Raw genomic sequence first — 22773 nt, 5'->3', positions numbered from 1 at the left:
AGCTCCGAGAGAAAGGGGCGTGTGTTTACTTTCAAAATCTGGCTGACTCTCACAGAGTTTTCAAAATCTCCTACCCTACCTTTAAACTCATCAGAACTGAGTTTGGTTACGATATTGTGCATCAATGGTAGTAACCATGGGTTTCCCCACACCGTTGCTATGGTTTGGACACAGTTTAAATCTGTTATAATGTGGGGATTCCATGTGATGTAGAAGCATCAAAACCAATTCAGACCGCACTGGTTATGTTTCTAATGTTTCCTCTGCACAGGCCAGAGGACAGACGACGCCTTCTCAAACATCAAAACAACATCACAAGACAGGCTAAAGGGGAACGGCACCAATTTTTCCCCATAAAGGTCATCATAGCACCCAGGCAGTGACAACTGTTGTATCACGTCTTCTATAATAGATTTGTCAACTGGAAGAAGAGTAAACCCAGTGTGTGTTTGGAGGCTGAAAATGTACAGAAGTCTGAAGGATCTGGACATTTAACAGGCAAAGGAAAATGTTTGAAACTGTTTTAAACAAAAAATACATTTTGATGAAATAATACAGATGCAGTTCATCAGGAGGTTTTGTGCATTTAAAGCTCAGAAAGGTATATTTATAAAAAAGAAAAAGAGCTGATCTGCTTTAGGGTGCAGCACTTTAAAATATATTCAGCCTAACTAATGACAAATAGCATTTTATATCTGCTTCAATCATTTTCTGCTGAATTCATACAATTTTAAATAAATGGGGAAAACATAACAAAATCTTGCTACTTCAGATTGAATCATAAAGTTTTTTTTGGATAGATGTTTGACATATTGGTCTGTAAAAATTGAGTCAATGCAGCTTTATGATTTTTTTTTTTAGCATTTTCACTACACAGTCAGTGTGTTTTAACCTTTTACCACTACACTGTTGTGTCATGTGTACATTGCTCCGTGTAGGTCCTCCAGTCGATGCTCCCTCTGTTTTCTTCTCTCCTACAGGACACAGTAAAAATCATCACATGAGACCACATCCATTTAAAAGATAACAATCATCTCTGCCATCTACTGCACATCTGCACACTCACCTTGTCTTTTTTAAACTCCTCATACTCTGGATTGTCAGTTGGTAATTCAAGTCGGCACAGCGGACAGGAGTTAGTCTGTGATTCAAACAGCGAAAACGAATTTCTGAGGAGCTGCTCAAATCTTTTTTATTACAGGAAGAAAAATGTTCCATTCATGAGCTTTACCTTGCCCAACCAGGGCAGGATACATCCTGAGTGGAAAAGGTGTTTGCAAGGCATTTCTCGAACTGTCTCTTGTTCCTCAAACTCCAGTAAACACACAGGACACTTAAGACCTTTGTCTGTGAGAACAAAGAGATGTTTTTTAATAAAAAAAACATCTCCCTCTTTTATCATTTTTACCACCTACATTTGGTTAAAAATACATCCATGCTATGTAATTTGAGGAGAGCTTCACCTGCTTGTTCTGGAGAGATGATGACCACGGTGAGGGTCTGAACGGCAGTTTTGGCAGCTGGAGGAGGGAGCTGCTGCTCCCAGTCTGACATGTCAAATGCTCCCGTGTCAATCAAATCCAAGCCCTGCATTAAAGCCCTGCGCACAAAGACCGGCAGTCAATCAGAGTGCTGCTCACCATCACCCAAAGGGACGCTTTCCCAAGTCTCACCTGGCCAGTTCAAGTAGGGCATTCTGGCGGTACTGTTCCTCAGGGTTAGTGGGCTCACAGTTGTGTTCATCAAAGTAAGAAGCCATGTTGGTCCAGACGATGTCTTTTTTGTGTCAAAACACCTGGAGTCAAACAGATGATGAAAGTTCAGATATTTTCCAAAACAATATATGCTCAAAGTTGGTTATTTATATTTAGTTCATAAATTAAGTTCTGTGACTGCCTGGTGTAAGTATGATGACCATTCAACAGACACAATAATGGGACCTTATACATTATTACATATGTATGTTGTATGTGTATATATATATATATATATATATATATATATATATATAAAATGTTTAATACTAAATATTTACATGACACATCGACCCCCATAAGCTGTTCTTAACGTTTGTTCAATTGCATTTACAATACATTTTATATTATCTTGTATCTTTATATTATCTAACGTTTTATTTGAACATTTTACAAACATTACATTAAAGAATGTTAAAATGAAATTGAAAAACCGTTTGAAAACAGTGTTACCGTAATAATTTAAGGTCGCTTACAGTGTGATTAGCACTTCTAACCAGGTGTACGGACAATTCCTGGAAACATTTGGACTCTTTCTGGATTTCTTCGTGTGGCAAAAATATAATGAATAATAATCAACAAATTCTGAACCACTTAAAACAAAATTGTTCGACTTACCCGAGACATCAATAAACATTTGTCATTCTTCCGGGTTTACGACTTTAACCACGTGGTACTCCATCGTCCACTCACGGGAGGGAATGAGTCTTCTTCATCTAAAAATATTTTGGCGTATAACAAACAAGGCTGTTACACTGCTGCCCCCAGCTGGTACTAGAGTGTACAAATATCACAGTGCGGATTCTACAGGAAATCAGTTTTTCAGTTTAAATATCACACATTACTTATGTAAGCTAATACTTTTATGTTTGTACTTATATACTTTGAAGTCTGAATGTTGTAAAATATGTTAATTCAGTGGTCCTCCTAACTATTTCTCTGAGTATAATAAATGGACATGGACATCGTCTTTGATACCAAAACAGAATTTATTTGTGTAATCAGACTAGAACTGAGGAATCTCACTATTGATTGCTATTGACATTCAAAGTGAAAAGAAAAGAAGTAGTGAACAGACACAAAACAATCCAAAGAAGGTATGGCTTTGGTTAAATAACACTCTTGATTTGAAAAGACAACTGTTACATGGTATCTTAAATAGAGTGGAAAACAAAAAGAATTAAGGCTCTAGAATTCCCTGAACAACACAAAAAGGCCAAATATATCTGTGGCTTATAATGAACAACCACGTACGAAACCAACCTGGCGGCCATACAGTAGATGCTAGGAGTCATCTTAGTCCTCCGATTTACTCTTAGCAGACCTCCAGGTTCTCTTTTAAAAGAATACATGATCAGTGGACTCACAGACTAATAACATGAAAACAGAACTGTGGATTATTGACCTGCTATCAGTGTTTACCAGTGTTATTAGACATGGTACTGATAAAAAGGCACAGTCAGCCTGTTAAACCAACAACTACATGCTGAGAAGTAATCAATCCACAGTTGCATAGTTTATGGAATATCACAGGCAAATTTTGTGTCCTGTCAAAACAATGAACATTCATCAGCTTCGTAATACAGTAATGACAGCAAAAGTATCCAAGTATCTTCTGATACGCCTGCAGCAGCCCCCTCCTTTAAATGAGTGGTTATGAAACACATCAGCACTTTCCTTACAATGAAGCGGCAAAGGATATTTACAAAAACTTCAGGATGTTCTCAGAAAGAGTAAAATGTGCACACTAAATCTCCCAATGTCTTTGTGCCATCCCACTTCAGACTGTGTTATTTTTCTCTGGTGAAATGATGAGGAATGATTTGGCAGCACAAAAGCATCAAAGCATGTAACAGAACACAGCCCTGCTCATTAGATTCACTTTGAGGACTATCACTGTGAAATATCAGTCCATACATGGGAGTGCTGGGAATCTGATTGACGATGATTGTAAAAGAAACATTACTTTTTAGCCTGGTATCTAAGCTTGAGTGTTTTTGATGACAATCCATTACACACTTTAAAAAATAGTAACAAATGCTTAATCTCCCAGTCAGGGTTAACACTTGTTTTGTTTGTTCAACTGTTTACCATGAAGTAAAGCATAAAAAAAACCAATCTGTTCTCATCAGTTGTTCTGTCTTATAAAAAACACAAGACCACCTGTTCTCTGCTATTTAAAAATGTTTCTAAAAGCATGCACTCAACCAGTGAGCTACCATATCAAACACAGGGTCAGTGTCAGTGTGTTCAGTAAGAATTCACCACCTTCTAGAAAGACACACATGAAAAGGTCTGAAAATAATGATGTAAGGGTCACAAAAACTGCTTTTTGCTTCTGGAAAAAATAAACTGTGTGTGTGTGTGTCAAGGCTGATCTTCAAACATTCCACAGATCAACAGATTTTCAGTGTCCTTATGTCTGTCTCACATTTACTGACCAATTCATAACCCATAAAAGCTTCACAAATAAAATGCAGTCAACCTAAAAAATAAAATAAATTTGGACATGAAAAGGATTCGGGCAGTGGCAGTATGATGCACTGACCACATGCACATACATCCTGAAGACAACTTTCATTGATACAAACAAAAATCCATCCACATTACCTGTGCTAAAACTCATCGAGCACTTATTTAAACCCTGACCCACACCTCGGATGTAACTCCCTAACTGAACAGCTTGACGAAGCAGCCGTGGCAGTACGGTTTGTCGTTCTGTTCTTTAAAGGTGCCTTTGTTCAGCTGTTTCAGGCAGAAGGCGCAGACAAAGTGCTCTGGGTGGAACTTCTTGGACATGGCTGTGATACAGCGTCCTGTGATGGGTTTCTGACAGCCAGAGCAGAGGGAGCCGCGGCGTTCGTGGTAGTGCACTTCACAGTAGGGTTGGCCGTCGTGCTCAAAGAAACTTCCATTGACAAACGGGGTGAAGCACTCCTGCACACACACACACAAAGAGGGTGTTATTGTAATGGCTCATCTTACTGATAGAGAAACTTAAAACAATGCAAAATACAAACCCTGCAGACAAAACACTCTGGATGCCAAAGGGAGTTCAGCGCTGAGATGTAGTTTTCCAGAATGGCTCTGGCACAGCCGCCACATTTTGGTGCAAACATATCAAAGTAATCCTTCCTGCAATAGGCCTTTCCATCTTTTTCATGAAAACCTTCAGAGAACAAACAGAAACAGACAAGTTCTGTCAATCCATAAAGCAAACAAAAAGTATCACACTGATGAAGTGCAAGAAAAAGGTGATACCCTCCGGCCCAAAGAAGGATCCACACTGAGCGCAGAAGAAGTGTTCAGGATGCCATGTTCTGTCTAGAGCCGTCACGACTTTCTGAATCACCAAGACAGAACGTATTAATGTGTGATTCATCTAACACCAGAGACCATATAGCATGTGACTCACATCCAGTATGGGTCCATTGCAGTAGTAGCATCGTGGAGAGAACAGATTATGGTAATCTTTCTCACAGTAGGGCTGCCCGTCACGCTCGAAGAAGTTCCTGGAGCCGATCTCCTCTTGACAGTGTGTGCACACAAAGTGTTCAGGGTGCCATGTGCGGCCCATGGCAGTCACCACCTAAGCAAACGGACGGGTTGACGGTGCATATTCTAATCATGATCATATATTTATGTAGGAGATACATGCAGCAAAACGTCTCACCTGTCCCACAATAGGCTTACAGCAGGCGCCGCACACGCCTTTAGCTACCGTCTGCACCCCCAGTTTGTTGAGGTCAGACTGCAGGCTACCAAGCATATTGTCCAGCTTGTTGACCTGTGTGAGGGGCCCACCAGGACCACCACCCTTCCCTTGGGCCATAATCTGAAAAAAACACATTAATAATTAATAATAAAGTACATTAATAATGTAGGAATATATAATAGTTTTTAGGTTAATTAGCTGCAAAGTAATCACAACATATTTCTTAGAAGTGTGTAAAATATAGGATGAGATGGGGACTCATGCCTGCATTGGAGGGAAGATGGGGTCATATTCTGTTTGGCACCCAACAGACACAAGGACTTTGGGTGGTGGAACTGGCTCCACTGGTGGTGGCCGGGTTGGGGTTTTGAGGACAGGAGGAGGGGGCTCTGGTTTGGGGGCAGGAGGTTCCTGAATCGGGGCTGGTGGAGGTGAGGCTTTTATAACCTGCCGGGGTGCAGGGGGAACTGGTTCTTGAATGTGTGTAGGTTGTGGAGGAGGTGAGGGAGGAGGAGGAGGAGGAGGAGGAGGTGGTGGTGGTATGGGGACAGGGGGCTGCTGTACTGCGAGTGGTTGCTTAGGTTCCTCTACGACAGGGGGTCGGCGAGGGGCAGGAGGAGAGACAGGTGGAAGAACTTTCCTCACAGGGATAGGAGACTCTGGAGGAATTATGATCTGAAGAAAAGAGAGGGAAAGGAGGAGACGGAGGGGAAATGTGCAGAGAACTAGAACAGATTTATAACTGGTAAAGGAAAAAACTACTAAGCACACTGAAGCCAACCTTGTCAACCTCACTGCCAGGCCCATCAGGACGGAAACGCTGCGGTTTGGATATGACAACGACGCCGTCAGTCAGCCAGTCGTCAGACTGTTTACGCCGCCGCTCTGAGCGGCCGATCCCAAGCTTACCCTGAAGCTCCTCTATCAGGCGGTCCTGAGAAGTGTTCTTGTTTACAATGATGGGTCCCATCTTTCGGCGTAGGTGGCCATCTCGGAACATGGGGTGCACGTTTTGAATCTCTTTGGTGCGTCTAATCACTGATTTTATCTAGGAAGGGGAACGGTGAGCACCACAGTCAGTACAAACCTGCTCAAGCACTTACAGCTCTTGGGGGGGGGGGCAGGCAAACTATGATTTTTCAAATCACAGACATGCCAGAATGCTGTAGTGGTGAGTGGGTTTAGAGTCACACATTGTGGGATTCTTGCATGCTTACGCCAGATGCTTTCACTTTTAGGTGGCACTAGTATCCATGAACCTTCCTCCCGACCTTCACTGTTCACACTATCATCAAGGTCCTAGACACCACACAGGCGGTGCATGCTGAGCTGGTACTAACAAACACCAGTTAGTTCTAAGTGCAATATCAAAGCATGAACTCTTGATTAGGTAGCTTCAAGTCCTTTAGCCTCCTTAGTGTCCTTTTGCAAAAGCTCAAACTCATTTTTTGTCAGCTTTATGCCCCTTTAAATGGGCATAATTAGAATGTCGTGCAACCACAAGAACAGGGTGATTTAAATTCCTTTTTTAAAATAATAATAATAATTGACCAATAGTTGCAGAAATTGAAGTATTGTGTCTCAGCTTTTCAAAAAGACAAGAGGAAAACCCATGAGAGGCTACAACAGAAGCATCAGACTCAAACGCAAGGACGAAAAGAAGGCAAAACAAGCCTGTGTCATGTCAAGCAGGAGCGGCAATGCATACATGTCCAGAAGCAGAAACTCTGTCTATATTGGGCGTCTGAAGCAGGGGCAGGTCCAGGGCAACGTCAGGACTCCCGGGGCATGAGGACGGGGTCATGGACTCATCCATCCAGCTGGCCTCTGTCAGCGGGGTCATGCTGCCATCTGTGTACGGCCTCTCGGTGTAAGGAGTCATGGTGCCATCCAGTCCATCATGAAAGGACATGGACAGCTCCTCGTCAGCCCAGTCCAGGTCTCCATTCCCATCTGTGCCTCCGTCCACAGATTCATCCGTGATGGTGTTGGTGGTGCTGGTGAATGTGTCGGGCTGCACACTGCTCCTGTCCACCGGCAGGATTAGCTCTTCGTGCACCTCCTGCAGTCCTCGGCCTAAACAATGTGCCTCCATATGCATCTGTGGTTCCTCCACATGTGTTGTGTGATTTTGTGCAAAACTCATTGCTAGCAGCTTATCGAGTGCTTCATCCAGCGATGGCTCCACTACAGGCGGCGGCTGTAGAGCGAGGGGACTAGCTCTCTGTCTGCTAGTGCTAGTGAAGGCCAGTGGAGAGGGGACCATCAGCGGGGAGACTCCAGATGGAGAGGATGTTTTTGAGGATATGGAGGTAGGAAAAGGGAGGGGTGAAGGAGATGAGACAGGAGGGGTGAGGGTTTTTGGAGGTGTAGAAGAGAAATTCAAATCAAAGTCATAAAAACCAGCACAGCCCTTGTTCATAGACTCAGGAGCACAAGAGAATTTACCAACAGCAGCTGAGAGTGATGTCTGTTCTACAGATGGACTGGGGGACTTGGAGGACTTGTGGTCCAAGACGGTGTTAACAGATGTAAGTGAGGGTGTGGTGGTGTTGGATGGACTCGGGCTATTTCTAATCAGGTTGGAGTTAGAGGAAGCAGACTGAGAGAGGACGAGCAGAGACTTGGTTTGGGAAGACAGCATGGTAGCAGAGACATCTATGACAGAGTCCAGGTCTAGATCACTGGCTGCAGAAAGTGAGGATGTAGGACTGTGGGGAGGGAGACGGCCCAGATGAGGCATCAACATGCTGCCGTCTCCTCCTCCTCCTTCCTCGTCTATGTGCAACTCTAGACCAGCAGGTAGAGAGAACGGGTGGGACAGACTAAGGGAAGGAGAAGCCACAGGAGTAACGGAGGAAGAGACTGGAGGGTGGTGAAAGCTGGAAGAAGCTCCCGCTGGATCGAGCAGAGAGCCCAAAGAACTGGGCTAGAGAACAGAAAAGTGTAGGGAGGAAGACAAGAGGAAGAGGACAGAAATCATCAGGAACGTGATTGAAGAAAGATGTGTTTTGTTGATTAAGTGAAACCTTGCCAGTGTTCACTGTGTTGTTTTGTACCTTAAAGTCAGACAAAGAGGCCATCAGCTCATCTAGCTCCCTTGTGGCACAGGAAGCAGAAATCCTGGCTTGCTGTTGAGTATCCAAATCGCTGTGGCGAGAGGAAGGGCTGAAAAACAGTTAACAAGTTTCAATAATAACAATAACAAGAAAAACTAGAAAAGGGCATTTCCTGAAGAAAAAGAAAGTTTGATTGCCGCAGCTGAAGCGTTGCTTTGAACGCTGATGTGAAGGATTGCTCTGAATTGCTGGAGAATCTGCAATCTGAACTTAATTTGCTGAAACACAGTTTTAGAATTTAGAAAGATGAAGCTCTTATTTGGAAAAGTAGAAAATGTTGTAATATTATGAAGATATGAAAAAAAAGACAAGAACAGTATGAAGTCACTGACCTTAAAGAACAGCCTGTGAATATACCAAAGGTCTGAGGCTGGAATAAGACTATAAGACTATAAGAAGCTCAGGCTGTGTGATTTGAATGTGGAAAAGTAGTATAGAGCTGAAGGACGATCAATATAACAGATACAATGCTTAAAATCTGATAAAGACTACAAATATGGCCGCTTTGTATGCTTCTAGTGTGTCAGCCTGTCACCATGGTAACAGCCCTGCCTGCCTGTATCCATGACTCTCTGTCCCCCTCCTAATGCATTTCCAATGTAAAAACACCTCTAAACAACTTCTGGTTTTGTCCAAACCGAAGTCTTCAGACAAAAAATACGGACAGCATGAGAATCACAAGAAGTTGCTCTACAACACAGTATCATTTTTATGTGTATGATGTCAAAGATGTGGAGATGGCGGCGAGTTAGAGTTAAGCAATTTCAGTGTCATTTTTAACATGGGAGTCTATGAGAGAGCCCTTCAACGAGGGTCATCTGCCAAATGTAGCTACAGCTACAGACTCCATTCCTCTGTGAGATCAACACTTTGGTAGTTGAATGCAATCAAACTAATAAACTAATAAGAGCACGAAGCAGGGCAACTGGACTTGTCAGAGTTTCTTGAATACATTTTGATGCTTCTAAAGATCTGATGGAGGTGCTTGGAGGTAAGGTGCCTACTTGAAGCTTTTGAATGAAATCTGACCTGCATGAGTGAGCCTCTTTATTGATATGCACAAACATTCAATATCAATACCTTAAGTTTACACAAGATTCCCAGGCAGAAACCTTTCTCTGGCATGTTGAGTGCTAGCATACCATGCTGACTTCAACAAACGCTGCATTACTTTATATCAATTAAATTATGTAAACAAATACCTCGACATTTTATTACTACAGCAAACCTTGTCTTTTACTGTTCTAGTAGAATCCAGAAAATGTGTGAGAAGTTGAAACCGTAAAGTTTTGTTTTTTATGTCCTGTAGAAAACGACATGTCATGAAATGCATACCTGGGTGAAGGCACTGAGCCTTCTAGCTCATCCAGGAGACTCTCCACAGTGGGTCTGGCCTCCTCCAACCTTGTTCCGTTCCTTTTTGGTTTCTCCTGAGATGGAGGGCTCACCAGGATGTCAGGGGTACTGCCATTCTCATAGTGGGTGATGCTGCAGGATGGTAAGGGTGGAGCGGCCTCCTCTGTGGATACGTAGCATTTAGATGACGAGTTGTTCTCAACACAAACAGATTTAATAAAAATGAAGACTGTGTCACCTGTAGTGGGGAATGATGGGGAGCTCTGCTGCACTGCGTTTAGTTCCAACAGAAGCCTGTCGAGCTCTGACAGGTTACTGCCAAGTGCAGAAGTCATGGCTGCTGTTGACGAGTCAGACGTCTTGTGTTTGTTTGGAAAACTAAAGAGGAGACAGGAGGACACAATTGGAAATAGCAACTAGAGGTGCACAACAGTTGAAGTGTGCAGAGGATACCTGTAGACGTGGTCTTCTTCAATGTGAGACAATGGAGAGCTGCTACTGTCTCTGGACCATGAGCTCTTCTGAGCTGAACCTAACGACTGCAGAAAACACACAACACATCAGTCGGTCAATACTAAATTAGTCAAGATCTTATTTTGTGAGTGGAAGAAAAAGTCATACCTGCTGTGAGGAGTGGTGAGAGTCTGACTGATCTAGCAGGGACCCATTCAAGGCCTCAGCTGAAGGTGGAGGAGGGACTGGAGGTGGAACCGACACATCTTGGTAGGAGTGCCCTCCTGTGGGGATGGAGTAGGGCGTTTCTTCAGGCAGGAACACTGGTCGCTTTGAGATGTGGGATGTAGTAGATTCCAGATCTGCCAGCAACGCGTCTGAAACAAGATAAAAACATTTCTTTATGAATCACAGAGCCTGGAGACCACTGAATTCTTTAAATGAACTCTTGGATACTCCGAGGTGGCTCGTGATGGTGGTGTCAGGCTGTAAACACAGATTGACAGCACTGAATTTCTCATTCCAACCTGTCAACAATTGCAAGTTTAAATGAAAGTGACGACCACAGCACAGTACATCACTGAGCCCAACTTCATCCCTAATGCCCTTTGAAACTCCTTTAGTCCACGCTAAAAATACAGCCGTGTAGTCAATGAGAGCAACCCACGTATGTGTATGTACTGTATTTGATTCATGGCTCTGTATTATGAGAGTGAACTTAACAGGGCAGACTGATAAAACAAAGAGACGATGGACAGACAGTGTTTCTGAATCCTATCCAGGGTTGAGAGGGTCCAGTGTTACCCGGCTGAGTGTTTAGTGGAATGCAGGAACAAAATAGACTCTTACATCACACAATCCATCCATCCTCAGCTGGTCCAGAATAGACTGCCATCAGTGACTGCATACTGTTACACTATGCTTGGACCTGTTACAGTCTGCTTCAAACAATCATTTAGGATTTAAGGTCATGCTGTCAGAAAAATCAGAGGGGAAGAAGACATCTCAGTAAACTCCTGATACAAGAAGTGAAACAAACGCACCTCTCTAAATTTGGAATATGTTCACGGGTGAAAACATATTTCCTGTCCTTTCTGGGAGATAGTTCATGAAACAAGACTAGTTTTGGTGTCATCTAAACTACGTCTCCAAACACTCCACTCCTAATACAAACAAAGCTGTTTAATTCCAACATTAAGTAAATATTTCCTGAAAAGAAATATAAAGTTGAACAAAAACATACGGAAAAAAAAGACTGAGACCAGTTCAGGCTTGGAACAGACTGTTAACAACTCCTAGTGTAACAATCTAACAACAAAGCATACAATTTACTCTCAAAAAACAATCACCAAGCAACAGAAGCACAGTTTTTATATTATGAAAAGGTTTAGTACCTGTACTCACATTTTGTAATATCCTCCACACAGGACTGTATGTTTGTGAAGCTGACACCACTACAGACAAAGACAGTGTGAGCAACAAGGAGTGATAACATACTGCCTGTCTACAGGGGGCGTGGTTTATGGGCCAAAATTAGGTGACAGTATCTTTTCAGTGCCCCTTTATCTCAATAACAAACACTGGAAATCTACTGCATTCTCACCCTCCAATCTACATTTACTAATGAATGTGCTAAAGATAACTGCCATGTCCAACCACACCTATGTTCAATTTAAAACAGAAATAACTAGGATAAGTCTAAATGATACTGGAGCTCTACACCTTATTTCACTATATTGAGCCCCACTCTTCATCACACTCCAAAGGGGGATCCTGCCCTGAAGCCAAATGTTTAAGTCATGAAGTTTTGACATAAACCACATGGGAGCACAAACCTATTTAAAGCAGTATGCTCAGAGAGTCTGTGCAAATGTGCTGAAATATCAGGACCAGCTCAAAATAATCTGCACCTGGTGCTGACATGCTAAACAAGGTCTAAAGTTGACTTTGTCACTCATAAAACAAAGCCTTTAGATAGAAATATAACACAACTAGCTAGGGGACAAAGGTAAGTTCTTAAAGAGAAAAATAGAGTGTGAGGATTACTTAGAGACTGACATTTCTCTCGTAGAAGTGTTCATTAAAACATAATTGCTCTAGCACTAATTATGGTCATCTATTCCTAGAAAGCCCTCCGTAGCCTTGGCAGAGTGGACACCAGTACTGCCTGGGGCCCTCCAAATTACTTGACAGAGCAAGTATTTGAGACTGTGTCTCAGCAGCCATTATGCCCCCTCCCACCCACTGATACCACACATCAGTGACTGAGGCACAGAACCACGAACTCAAGAAGAGATCCACACAGGGGACATCCATCACACACAAGTATTGTGTTACCCAGCAGTGAGTTTGGATGTGAGGTTTTAAAGGAGCAGAAGATAATAAATGGATTTTAGCCCTTATTTGGATGGAACATTTCTATATCTACATGAAAGTAAGACTTAAACAAGGTGGGGCAGCAGGCAGTACAGTGGTTAGCACTGTCCCCCCGCTGCAGGAAGGTTCCTCTTTCAAACCTGCTTGTCGGCTGGAGCTTTTCTGTGTGGAGTTTGCACATGGCTCCCCACACCTGCATGGGTTTTCTCTGGCTTCCTCCTACATTCTAGAGAAGTGCATGTGAGGTAGGGTTAATTGGGGACTCTAAATTGGCTGTAGATAAATGGAACAAGGCATTAAGAAGGGCCTATAAGAGGGCAGACCTGTTTAGCTAAACAATTTCTACTGAACATCGCACTGTGGCTTGAAGACCTTACTGAAACTGGTTTGCTGCATTCATTTTCCTGAGGAGGGCAGTGATGAGTCTGGCATGAGGACAGACAACAAGCCAGCCTCAGAAAAGTTTGTTCCACAAAGAACTAGAAGTATTAAGAATGCAAACATGCACCGTGAGCCAAGTAACAGGCTAATCTTTTCCATTCCAGACAGGGGGTAGGAACCACAATGGACAAAGTCCAATTCTGCTCTAACAGCATCCTGACTCAATAGTTCATTGTGCAAGGTCTGGAGGAATAAAGCTGTCATGTAAAAGGACATTACTGGGACTCATAATTCATAATGAAATCAGACCTCATTTAAACAATACTCTAATTTAAATTAAGAGTGGCTTTGTCAGGAGTTCCAACTGTGGTCACACTATGGTAACTAATCTGCATTATGCTCAACAAACAACAGTGAAGTCATGTGGATACTGTACACATTCTTGTGGCAGTGGGTGCATGAACAGTCTTGTCTGTGCACCCCTATCCACCCAGTCAACCCTGCCATGGTCCTGGAGTGTTTATCAGATGGGAGCGAAGGTACATGGGGAATTCCACACATTCCTCTGTCCATTTTGCAGAACGCATGCAACCATGTCAGGATGTGAAGAAGGTGGCTTTGGAACACAGCTGCCCTAATCCAGTGAAACCTCATTTAAAATCCAAGCTGTCATAAATGAAATTAAAATGATGCTTTGTAATAAAATCTACTCAAGCAGAACATTCCACTAATATCACAGGATTCTAGGTTGTGAGCTGGTGAAGAATGTGCTTGAATACAAAACACCATCTGTCAGTACAGAAAATGAAAATAATGTGTTGACAATTACAGGACGCATTCCGCTAACTACAGCATGCTTTGAATTCCAGGATAAGGGAGATGTCAATGTTTTTACTGCCCAGAGTGTTGAGTACAGTGCAGGCAGGGAGGAAACCAGCACCATCTAATCTTTTCCATTAACATGTGGGCAATGGTGATGGGCCACGGCTCACCTGTTTATAGCCAGGGAGCAAAAGAGCAGAACTGGCCATAGTCCTGCACCGAAACCCTACCCCATCAGGCCAACCCAACACGATATTTATATCAAACAAGACAGGCAGGGGCCACAGACAGGGGGTGGAGGGTGAAATGCCAGTGAGACAGACAGGGAAGGCTGTGTAGAAACCAGGGGCAGAGAAAGAGAATGTCAGTGAATGTGAGAAAATGAACCAACAGCAGTGACAGGCTAGGACAGTAGTAAATGTTATACAGCTTGTAGACAGACACCTGTTCCTACAATAGAACACACAATATCACACAGACAAAGAATGAATGGATGTAAGAGTACACTATCAGAAATACAGAAGCATCTTAGGGTGATTACTACCTAAAAATACCCCGCCATGCGGTCGGTCCCATATCCGAAAGATGACACTCCCCTCGAGAGAAGGCTGGACCAAAATAAAAGTACTTCCCCACAGACCAGTAAATCAGAGGACAAGGGAAAGTTTAAAGACTGATGTAACGCCCAGTCACCGAGGACAGTGAGGCAGCATTATGCCAGAAGAGAGTGTAATTAGTTAGGATAAGAAAGGCTGACTTGTCTCACTTGTCACATTGACTGAAATTGCACTGCCAAGTATGGAGTGTTTAAGATTCAGAAGCTTGTGCACATCTATTAGTCTTGCTAATAATTAATAGAGATTGGCATCATAATTGTTAGTATAGTAAAACGAGGCTCAAAGAACTAATCCTATGTGACCGACAGCAAAGTTAGTATCACAGACAAAAGCGGAAGTGAGTATTCCCCTGAAGGTCCCTGGCTCCTGAGGCTACCAGTCTTTGAATAAGCCATGTCCCCAGGTTGGGTAAAAGAAAAATAATCCAGCAGGGACTCAGATTGCAACTAGATTACCCAAACCTGTAAAGAAATGAGTGCCACCATTCTCTGAAACAAGGCCAGGGGACAGGGGAGGCATGGAAACAGTGTGGCAGAGAGGAAGAGGAAGAGACTGAAGGTCACTGCCAATGAAACAACAGTATGGTACTACAGTACTTAATAGTGGACACACTGTTCTAGGACCAGGATTACAGACTGAAGGCCCACAGCAGCCCCCTCTACTAGTGTTTTCTGGCCTCCAGGACTGACTCTGCTCATTGTTTTTCTCCTCTGTTTCCTGAGGATGTGGGGCAGGCACTGTTGCCTAAGCGATGAGGTCAGCCATGCAGCTCTCTTCCCCAGACCCAGAACAGGATGGGTGTGGAACTCGGGAACAAGACTGATTTACAGTCTTCCCTCTCTAGCCTAGCAGACAAGCCCACTGGTTAGGGGTGGTATGCACTAACCCTGCAACACTTACAGGGTGATGATAGGTAGTCTGGTAACACTAACTCTGGGCTGCCAACACACTGGGACACAGAAACCACGGAAGACCTTCTAAGATTTTTTGGTATGCTGTGCAAACACTGTAAACATTTAAGACCATGCTGCTTAGATCTCAGCCAACTCTTATAATATAGCCTTCATCTGCAAGGTGATCAACTGACACTATTACAGTAAATCTTACAAGAACTAGTGTGTGTGTACAAAGGGCTTCAGCCCACATAGCCACCACACAGACATCACACAGACATGTGTCACCAGAAGGAAGCAGAGTAGAACCCACTGTTTGAGACTGCCTGCCTGCATTTCAACAATAAACAGCACCTGTCGTTTGTGGCGTTTCTTCTTCGGAATTGTAGTTTGGCTAAAAATAAACAACGTAAACATGGCAAAGACCAAAATGTTAAAGTATGTGATATTATATTAACCTAGATTTGTGTAAGGCTAATGACTGGATAAGATGACTGTTGGTAGCCATCATTAGCTCCTTAGGACATTGAAAATTGTGTTTCAATAGTAATTAATTACATATATGCAGTAAACTCTACAGATCAATCAGTAATCACTGAATTTGATTCTTTTTTATTAACTTGTAATCAATCATCATCCCTTTCAGCAGACACCTATTATAACATGTCTGCAGTATTGCTTAGTGTCTCCACCCTGAACAGGGTGAGGTCAGTCTGAATTTCACACAATCCTGAGGAATTCACATGGAGCTGAATGGTGGCTCCATACCCCAGCAAAGACCAACGAACATCACACGTGGTTTAAGGTCCACATCTGGGTTAGGACCCATCCACTTGGCCACATCAATAGTGAAAGTAAAGCTATGGACTGTGAAACAATGACCAGAGTACTGGTGGAAATATATGACTCAGAGGGACAGACTGGAAGAGGGCTCACGCTCTGAGGGGATTCCCTTCCTCGAGTAGATCAATGACACAGACAGAGAAGAAGGAAAAGAGTGATCATTTTTCCAAACAGCTCCATGTAACCCTGTCAGTTATCCAGGACTTGCTGGGATCTGTTAACTGAGGGTTAACTACCTAACGTTTGTTTTTGCATATTTAGAGCAGATGTTATATGCCAGTGACACATGATGTGTAAAAAACGTTAGAAGCCACAGTAGGATGATTTAAAGCTACTTTAGTTAATGTTCTGTGATTGTCAGGCTCGCAGACTCAAACTCAAGTTCAGTTTTCAGCAATTTTCAAATGCCTGTAATTACCAGATGTTTTAGAAAGACGGGCTGAAACACACAGCCCTCCGCCTTGGTCACAGCATGCACAGAGTCGAGAGCAGTGGCAGGAGGAGAGTCGTGACCCAGAGAGTATTTGACCCTGACACAGAGTGATGTTCAAAATTCCTCAGCAGCCTCGCCCCCTCCTTCAGCCTGCTGTTCACGCTGCTACAGTGAAAACGCAGACTCCCTCTCAAACAACAATCAGCCCTTTCAGTGGCCTACGGCAGCGAGAGCGCACCATGCCCTGAAGGTACTCTTACTCCAGGCCAAATTCAAAATGCAGCCCGTCGTCTGTCCACTTAAACAGTTAACAAATCCATTTTACTGCATGTTCTACTTCGAGAAACCAATACAATGGGACCACTAATGTAAATACGTGACAGACCAAACAGGTGATTTGTTAAAGGTAAACATAGTGGAGTGACCAGCTGCTGAAAACTTTAACTACAGAATTAGAAGTTCAGAGGTCAAGGGCTACGGACACAGTGAGCACACTGTAGGTCACAGACTGCCATCAGTGATCGCTTAAGAAATATGATAAAATAACAGCAGTAAATATATTTTGTAATGATGATAATTAGACATTATCATTACGTTTAAATATGTAGTTCCATAGAAAACAGCGGGTGCCAATTTTGTACTTGCAAGCAAAGGACAGTGATTTAAAGGGAGGAGTGAGACATCAATAAACCGAGCTCTTGCTCATGATGAGTCTGAAACCTCCATGAGTCTTACCAATGAAGACTTTATGGTGGACTTTACTAGGCCACTGTAGCACACATCCACATGAACAACACAAGCTCAGAGGCCTGAGTGCTTCACATCCTGCCCACAGCTGAGCAGAAGATGCTGACAGCACCTTTGTCACGTACGATGATGTGACAGGGTTTAAACCTTCAGGTCTCATCACACACAGCATTCAAACTTTTACTTATGTGAAAAAAAAAATCACAACAAGGGGGAGTGTGTGTCGACTAAATATGTGTTAGGTCTGCTCAATCTCAGCTGAGGTTCATTTTCAGCCCTCCAGGCCAGGGCCCAGCTCATTGTGAGCAGTCTAAATGGGGCCTGTTGACTCCACCACTTCAAAGCAGGAATGAAGAGCCTGGGGGCAGAGTTGGAGGTAATGTTAAAAAGCCAGACATCAAACTGTCAGCCACATATCTGCTCCCTCTGCCACGCATATTGATCAGAAGGAGTTGGTTTAAATGAGCCGGGAATTCGGTTATTATCAGATATTAATGTTACTATAGACACAAAGCAATCCAGGAGGTCCTGCTGAGGGCTAGCGGTGTCCAGCTAGTTACTACGATGATTAATTTAAAAAAGCAGCAGAAATGGTCAAACATTTACTCCACACTTGTTACACCTCTGTCTGACGGCAGCGGGCTTCTACAGAGTAAGTTGTCTGACCGACAGTGACCCACAAAAAGCCTTTTCAACATCAAAACCTCGTCGTTACGTTAACTGCTCCTCCACCCTGCTGCCCACTCTTCACTGAGGGGCAGGAAAACACGGAGCTTTTATAAAACGCCTTCATTACTCACCTAAATCGTCCATAGCGGCTGCCTTGTTGACGGCTGCGTCAGTTTTCTACTCGGAGAGCTTCTAGTCTGTTTACGAAGTCTGAGTTTTCCTCTTCTAACTTCACCACCGCTCCTGAAGTTGGTCAGGATCTCTGTCGAGAACGCGCTCCAATATGTGCATGTGTACTTTACAGGAACGCGCCCTCCACTGAAGCTCGGCGACAGCTGAGCGACATCTAGCGACTACAAGCTGCAATTACACGTCGACTGCAGACAAAACTTGATTTGCGTGATAACTCCTGATAATATTTAATTAGTTTGACTGCAAAGCAATCAAACATGAGATATTGTGCTATTGAAACCATTAAAATGTCAATATATTCAGCCTATTGAGGACATGATGAGTCAACTTCTATTTTTGGGGATTTTTCTGGATGACCTCTGACAAACTGAATCATTGTTTTTGGTTCCAAACATCGACTGCAGGGAATTTCACAATTATCTTTGACAAGGACATGTTGTTACCCTGCACATTAACACATGTATCATGATAAACTCATACAGGTTCTCTCAGTGACATATCTGACACACTCACAAATGATTTGAACTATTTACTTTTGGGGTCTCCCATTGTATTTATATATATATATATATAAATATAAATATAAACAACATTATATATTAGCCTTCTTATAGGATCCATTAAAATAGGACAACTGTGAAGATTTAATACATTTATTAAATTAAAATTCATTAAACATGGAATGTTTAATCGCCATCATAACCATTCCAAATGCTGGTGCACTGAAAAAAGGTTTTAACAACCATTTCATTGCAGGCAGTGGAAAAAATAAACACTACCTTTCATGTAAATTGTATAGATGACTAATTTTAACAAAAACATCTGACATAAGCAATTATTGTTTACGCAGTATCTCAGTCAGCCAATTCAAAAACAGCCTATTCTTTCCTATATACATAAAAATCAATACATGTGGTTTATTCTAAAATCTCATTATGTACCCGATTTGTCTTATGGTCTGGAAAACAGGTCAGGATAATTGTCAAAAATCTACTGACTTAAGCTTTCTCTCCTCCTTCTCAGTGAGAGGCTGCTGGGAGAGGATTTTATCATGCAGCCGGTGGTGTTTGCCTATACCCAGCTTTGGCAGACCTCGGTTCAGCCCTTCCAGCAGGACACAGGACTTACAGAGTGCCTGGCTGGAGATGTAACCACAGCGTTTGCAAGTCCCTTGAACAGGCATCTTCACCCCCTCCCGCACACACAGGTTCTCCCCAGAGTGGATGATATCCATTATGGAGCTGGGCCTTATACTCTCCAGGTCCTTTAAAAAGGTCCTAGCATAGCCACGGTAAGCATTGGGAGAGTAGATGCACTCAGTAGAAAAGTAATCTAACTTTTTAAAGTATGCATACAACACAATCTCTTTTTCATAAGAATATTTGAGAGGCTTGCAGCGGGGCACGACCCCTTCGCCCTCACTGGCTGTGGAGATGGCGGTGCATCGGCGTAGTCGGGCCACGTCCCCACGCAAGACATTCATCAGAACTGTTTCCGCCACATCGTCAGCATTGTGACCTGTGTGAAAAACACGTAACCACACTGTTATTCAAACAGAACATTAACAAGTACATGCTGTTCACAATGTGAAGTATTTACCTGTGCATATTTTGTCCACTTTAAGGATGATGGCTCCTCTGTCTAATGCCTGTCTTCTGAACACTCCACAGAACGTACAGTTATTTTTCAGTCCCACTTGCTTCACTATAGCATCCATAGTCCATCCGTAGAGCTCCTCATATGAGACGATCTTCAGCGGCAGCTCATACTGTTCCTGATTTCTTTTCACAGTTTCTAAGGAGTCGTCTCGATAACCTGTGATTCCCTCGTCCACTGAGAGAAGCATAAGTTTAAGGCCATAACTGTATCGCTCATTTAGAAGCTTCATTACATGTGCAAGCACAGTGGAATCCTTTCCTCCTGAGGCAGCGATTGCTACTGTCTCCCCAGGTTTGAACAGCTGTGCTGCTACAATGGTGTAGTGCACCTCCTCCTCAAAGGCCCAGAAGAAGCACTCCTTGCACAGAGAGTGGCCGGTTTTTGGACGCTTCAATACAGCACGTTTCTCTGTGCAGGCACTACACAGGACAGGCATCTTCACTGTGTGTTAAAAGAACAATGTTCAAAATATGTTTAGAAATGCTCACAAATATGTTTACATGTGTCATTCACTGTCATACAAGCCCTGTACATTTTTACTGGTATAAAAATACATGAAAACACTGAAAATCTACAATGTTTTTTCAATTATCACACCTTCATTTCCCCCTGGGGATCAATAAAGTATTCATCTATATATTCAGTATGTCACTGTAACATATTGACCTTCCCAATTAATTTGATTTTTAATTAAAATGCTATAATGCGAAGCGGTAAATGGAATACTGTTTGCTAATGTCAACCTGTTACAACTAACAATAAGTCATTTTTTACAAGGACACGAAAATATTAGCAGCCTCTTGTTTTTAGGTATAAAACATGACAGTCAACTTTAGACATTTAGCTAACGGTAGTTAGCAAAGTTAAGCTAATTCGCATTAATATAGGTAACATTTTCATACCAACAATTCCGACGAGCTGCGGGTTGAAATAATAATATCGAGAAAGGGAACAATCTGAAAAAACAGCTTTTTAAAAACGACTATTCTCACGAAAACCGACTAAGTATTATAACACGATGCAGCATGTTGTTTCTTCATGGAAGTTACTCTTCTTCGTCTGAAACAGGAAGTGACGATGTAAACGCCCCCTGCAGCGCACCCTATTGGTCGGAGTTCGCCAGTGCACAAAAGGTAAACTGTTCTTGATATAGTTTCAAAAACATCGGTGGTGTTAAAATGTAAAGAAGTAAATCATTTGACCAGTTGAAATGTAAGCAATGAGGATTTATTAGTTTGCTTCAAAGAACATCACTACTGCAACAGGTGCAATAGATATCAAAATGCTGTATGCTGTAAATGAAGGACAAGGGGTTGCTGCTGGAAGGGAATGAGGCTGCAGAGGTCAGGATTCATGACAGGAAAGAGTCACAAGCTTAGTTGACGGGGTGAAAGGCACCCCTCTGATGCCACTGCATGTCTCTGATGCGCCGAACCGACTGGATCTGAGGAATCTGGGCTCCGAACTCAGTGCTGTCCTTATACTCCCCCTTTTCAAACAGGTACTGACAGCCTCTGTAGCCTGGATACTGATACCCCACCCAACTGGTCCACCAGGAGCACACACAGGAAGAGAGAAAACCAATGTCAGAGAGGTCAAAGAATGTGGAGAAGATACACAGAGGAGCATCATCTACTAGCAGGACAGACTCACGTGCCACTCTGAACCCGAACAGAGGAGACCTTTTCCTGGTAGCCATGTGCGTGAAAGCTGGGGACATCATCATCTATGATTTCTATCTTCTTCCCTGCAAAGCTGGGGTTTTCATAAAGGACAATCTTGTGCTCCTGGCTGTCCTAAGAAACCGACAAAGCAAGCCAACAGGTGAGATGCAAGGTAGTGAATGGGATGACTCTCGGAAATAATTGCTAAAAACTTCTTACCACTTTAATCGGGCGGAATGCAACAAGGGTGTCACTACGCCTGCTGTTGGTCCAGGAATCCCAGCGAGGATACTCCCCCTTCTCAAACACATACTGCTCCCCCTTACAGCTGTCCTGCTCATATCCCACCCATCTGAGGGGAAAAAAAAGATGGAGCATGGTGCATGGTGTTTGAAAGGGAGCCAGTATAACCTGCATGGAACATTTCTATTCCCCAGTACCACCCCCTACTTATTCACAGTCCTCCTTTCTCTCTCTTTTGTGCTACACATCACTTTTCTGTCTGTCTTTGACCCACACTCACGGTCCACACAGCACCAGTATGGAGCCCACTTTCTCAACGCCTGCTTCCTGGAGGTTGTTGCAGGGGCCAGTCAGCTCATGGCAGCGTCCCTGGAAGTTTTCCTGCTCATAGATAACCAGCTGACAGAAAAGAGGAGAAAATGTATCATTCAAAGATCTTTACTGGTCAAAAAGATCAAAAATAAAATTGTTATAGTAACTCTCAGTGTTTCCTCTCACCTTAAATGCACTGGTGGCTGGCTGCTGCTGCTTGGATGCAGGGTTCTGGTGGTCTGTGGCCATAGTGAGCGGATTGACGAGAAAGAAACTGAAAAAAAATAAAATAAAATAATATTATGTTTCTAGAAACCGTTAATAATAATGGTTGTATGATTAGATTTAGTTTTCCTGTTACCTGCCATACGAGCGCAGACTTACAACAACGCAATACTAAAATATGCAAAGAATAAATCTAAACACAGTATCAAAAACTACACATACATTTTATAAAATGCGGACATGAACCCCTTACCAGTACCTGTCTGTGCCAGTGTGTTTGTGATGGCATGATGAGCTCAA

General features: G+C 42.9%; 4 protein-coding genes across 7 annotated transcripts; all 4 read right to left on the bottom strand.

Annotated features, from left to right (window-relative positions):
• Positions 1 to 473: 473 nt before the first annotated feature.
• On the bottom strand, positions 474 to 2466 carry rnf181 (ring finger protein 181). Of its 2 annotated transcripts, none has more exons than XM_028414392.1 (6): positions 2373 to 2466; positions 1674 to 1795; positions 1464 to 1600; positions 1232 to 1347; positions 1067 to 1141; positions 474 to 974 (listed from the first exon to the last, which is right to left on the bottom strand). In XM_028414392.1, exons 2-6 carry the CDS (start codon positions 1757 to 1759, stop codon positions 915 to 917), a joined length of 474 nt encoding a protein of 157 aa, XP_028270193.1. In that variant the 5' UTR covers positions 1760 to 1795; positions 2373 to 2466; the 3' UTR covers positions 474 to 914. The 2 variants fall into 2 exon arrangements, with proteins under 2 accessions (XP_028270193.1, XP_028270194.1); XM_028414393.1 differs by lacking the exon at positions 2373 to 2466 and adding an exon at positions 2231 to 2363.
• A 258-nt stretch (positions 2467 to 2724) lies between these two features.
• pxnb (paxillin b) lies at positions 2725 to 18475 on the bottom strand. Of its 3 annotated transcripts, XM_028413908.1 has the most exons (15): positions 18310 to 18475; positions 10566 to 10774; positions 10398 to 10483; positions 10183 to 10322; positions 9924 to 10107; positions 8529 to 8637; positions 7918 to 8398; positions 7178 to 7746; positions 6251 to 6517; positions 5734 to 6144; positions 5428 to 5589; positions 5170 to 5343; positions 5016 to 5097; positions 4775 to 4923; positions 2725 to 4691 (listed from the first exon to the last, which is right to left on the bottom strand). In XM_028413908.1, the coding sequence occupies exons 1-15, from the start codon at positions 18320 to 18322 to the stop codon at positions 4425 to 4427; spliced, it is 3303 nt and encodes a 1100-aa protein (XP_028269709.1). In that variant the 5' UTR covers positions 18323 to 18475; the 3' UTR covers positions 2725 to 4424. The 3 variants fall into 3 exon arrangements, with proteins under 3 accessions (XP_028269709.1, XP_028269708.1, XP_028269710.1); XM_028413907.1 differs by having other exon boundaries at positions 7178 to 8398; XM_028413909.1 differs by lacking the exons at positions 5734 to 6144; positions 6251 to 6517; positions 7178 to 7746; positions 7918 to 8398 and having other exon boundaries at positions 18310 to 18471.
• Positions 18476 to 19007: 532 nt separating this feature from the next.
• ctu1 (cytosolic thiouridylase subunit 1 homolog (S. pombe)) lies at positions 19008 to 21083 on the bottom strand. The gene is made up of 3 exons (XM_028413911.1): positions 20932 to 21083; positions 19970 to 20470; positions 19008 to 19888 (listed from the first exon to the last, which is right to left on the bottom strand). Exons 2-3 carry the CDS (start codon positions 20463 to 20465, stop codon positions 19353 to 19355), a joined length of 1032 nt encoding a protein of 343 aa, XP_028269712.1. The 5' UTR covers positions 20466 to 20470; positions 20932 to 21083; the 3' UTR covers positions 19008 to 19352.
• A 321-nt stretch (positions 21084 to 21404) lies between these two features.
• Positions 21405 to 22497, bottom strand: crybb2 (crystallin, beta B2). Its single transcript, XM_028413913.1, has 5 exons — positions 22435 to 22497; positions 22217 to 22335; positions 21913 to 22045; positions 21683 to 21825; positions 21405 to 21573 (listed from the first exon to the last, which is right to left on the bottom strand). Exons 1-5 carry the CDS (start codon positions 22495 to 22497, stop codon positions 21405 to 21407), a joined length of 627 nt encoding a protein of 208 aa, XP_028269714.1.
• Between the last annotated feature and the right edge of the window lie 276 nt (positions 22498 to 22773).

The sequence above is a fragment of the Parambassis ranga genome, chromosome 9 (assembly GCF_900634625.1).
Source record: "Parambassis ranga chromosome 9, fParRan2.1, whole genome shotgun sequence".
NCBI classification, from domain to species: Eukaryota; Metazoa; Chordata; class Actinopteri; family Ambassidae; genus Parambassis; species Parambassis ranga.
The sequence above is the reverse complement of the archived record's forward strand: the minus strand, read 5'-3'. Positions and strand labels throughout refer to the sequence as shown.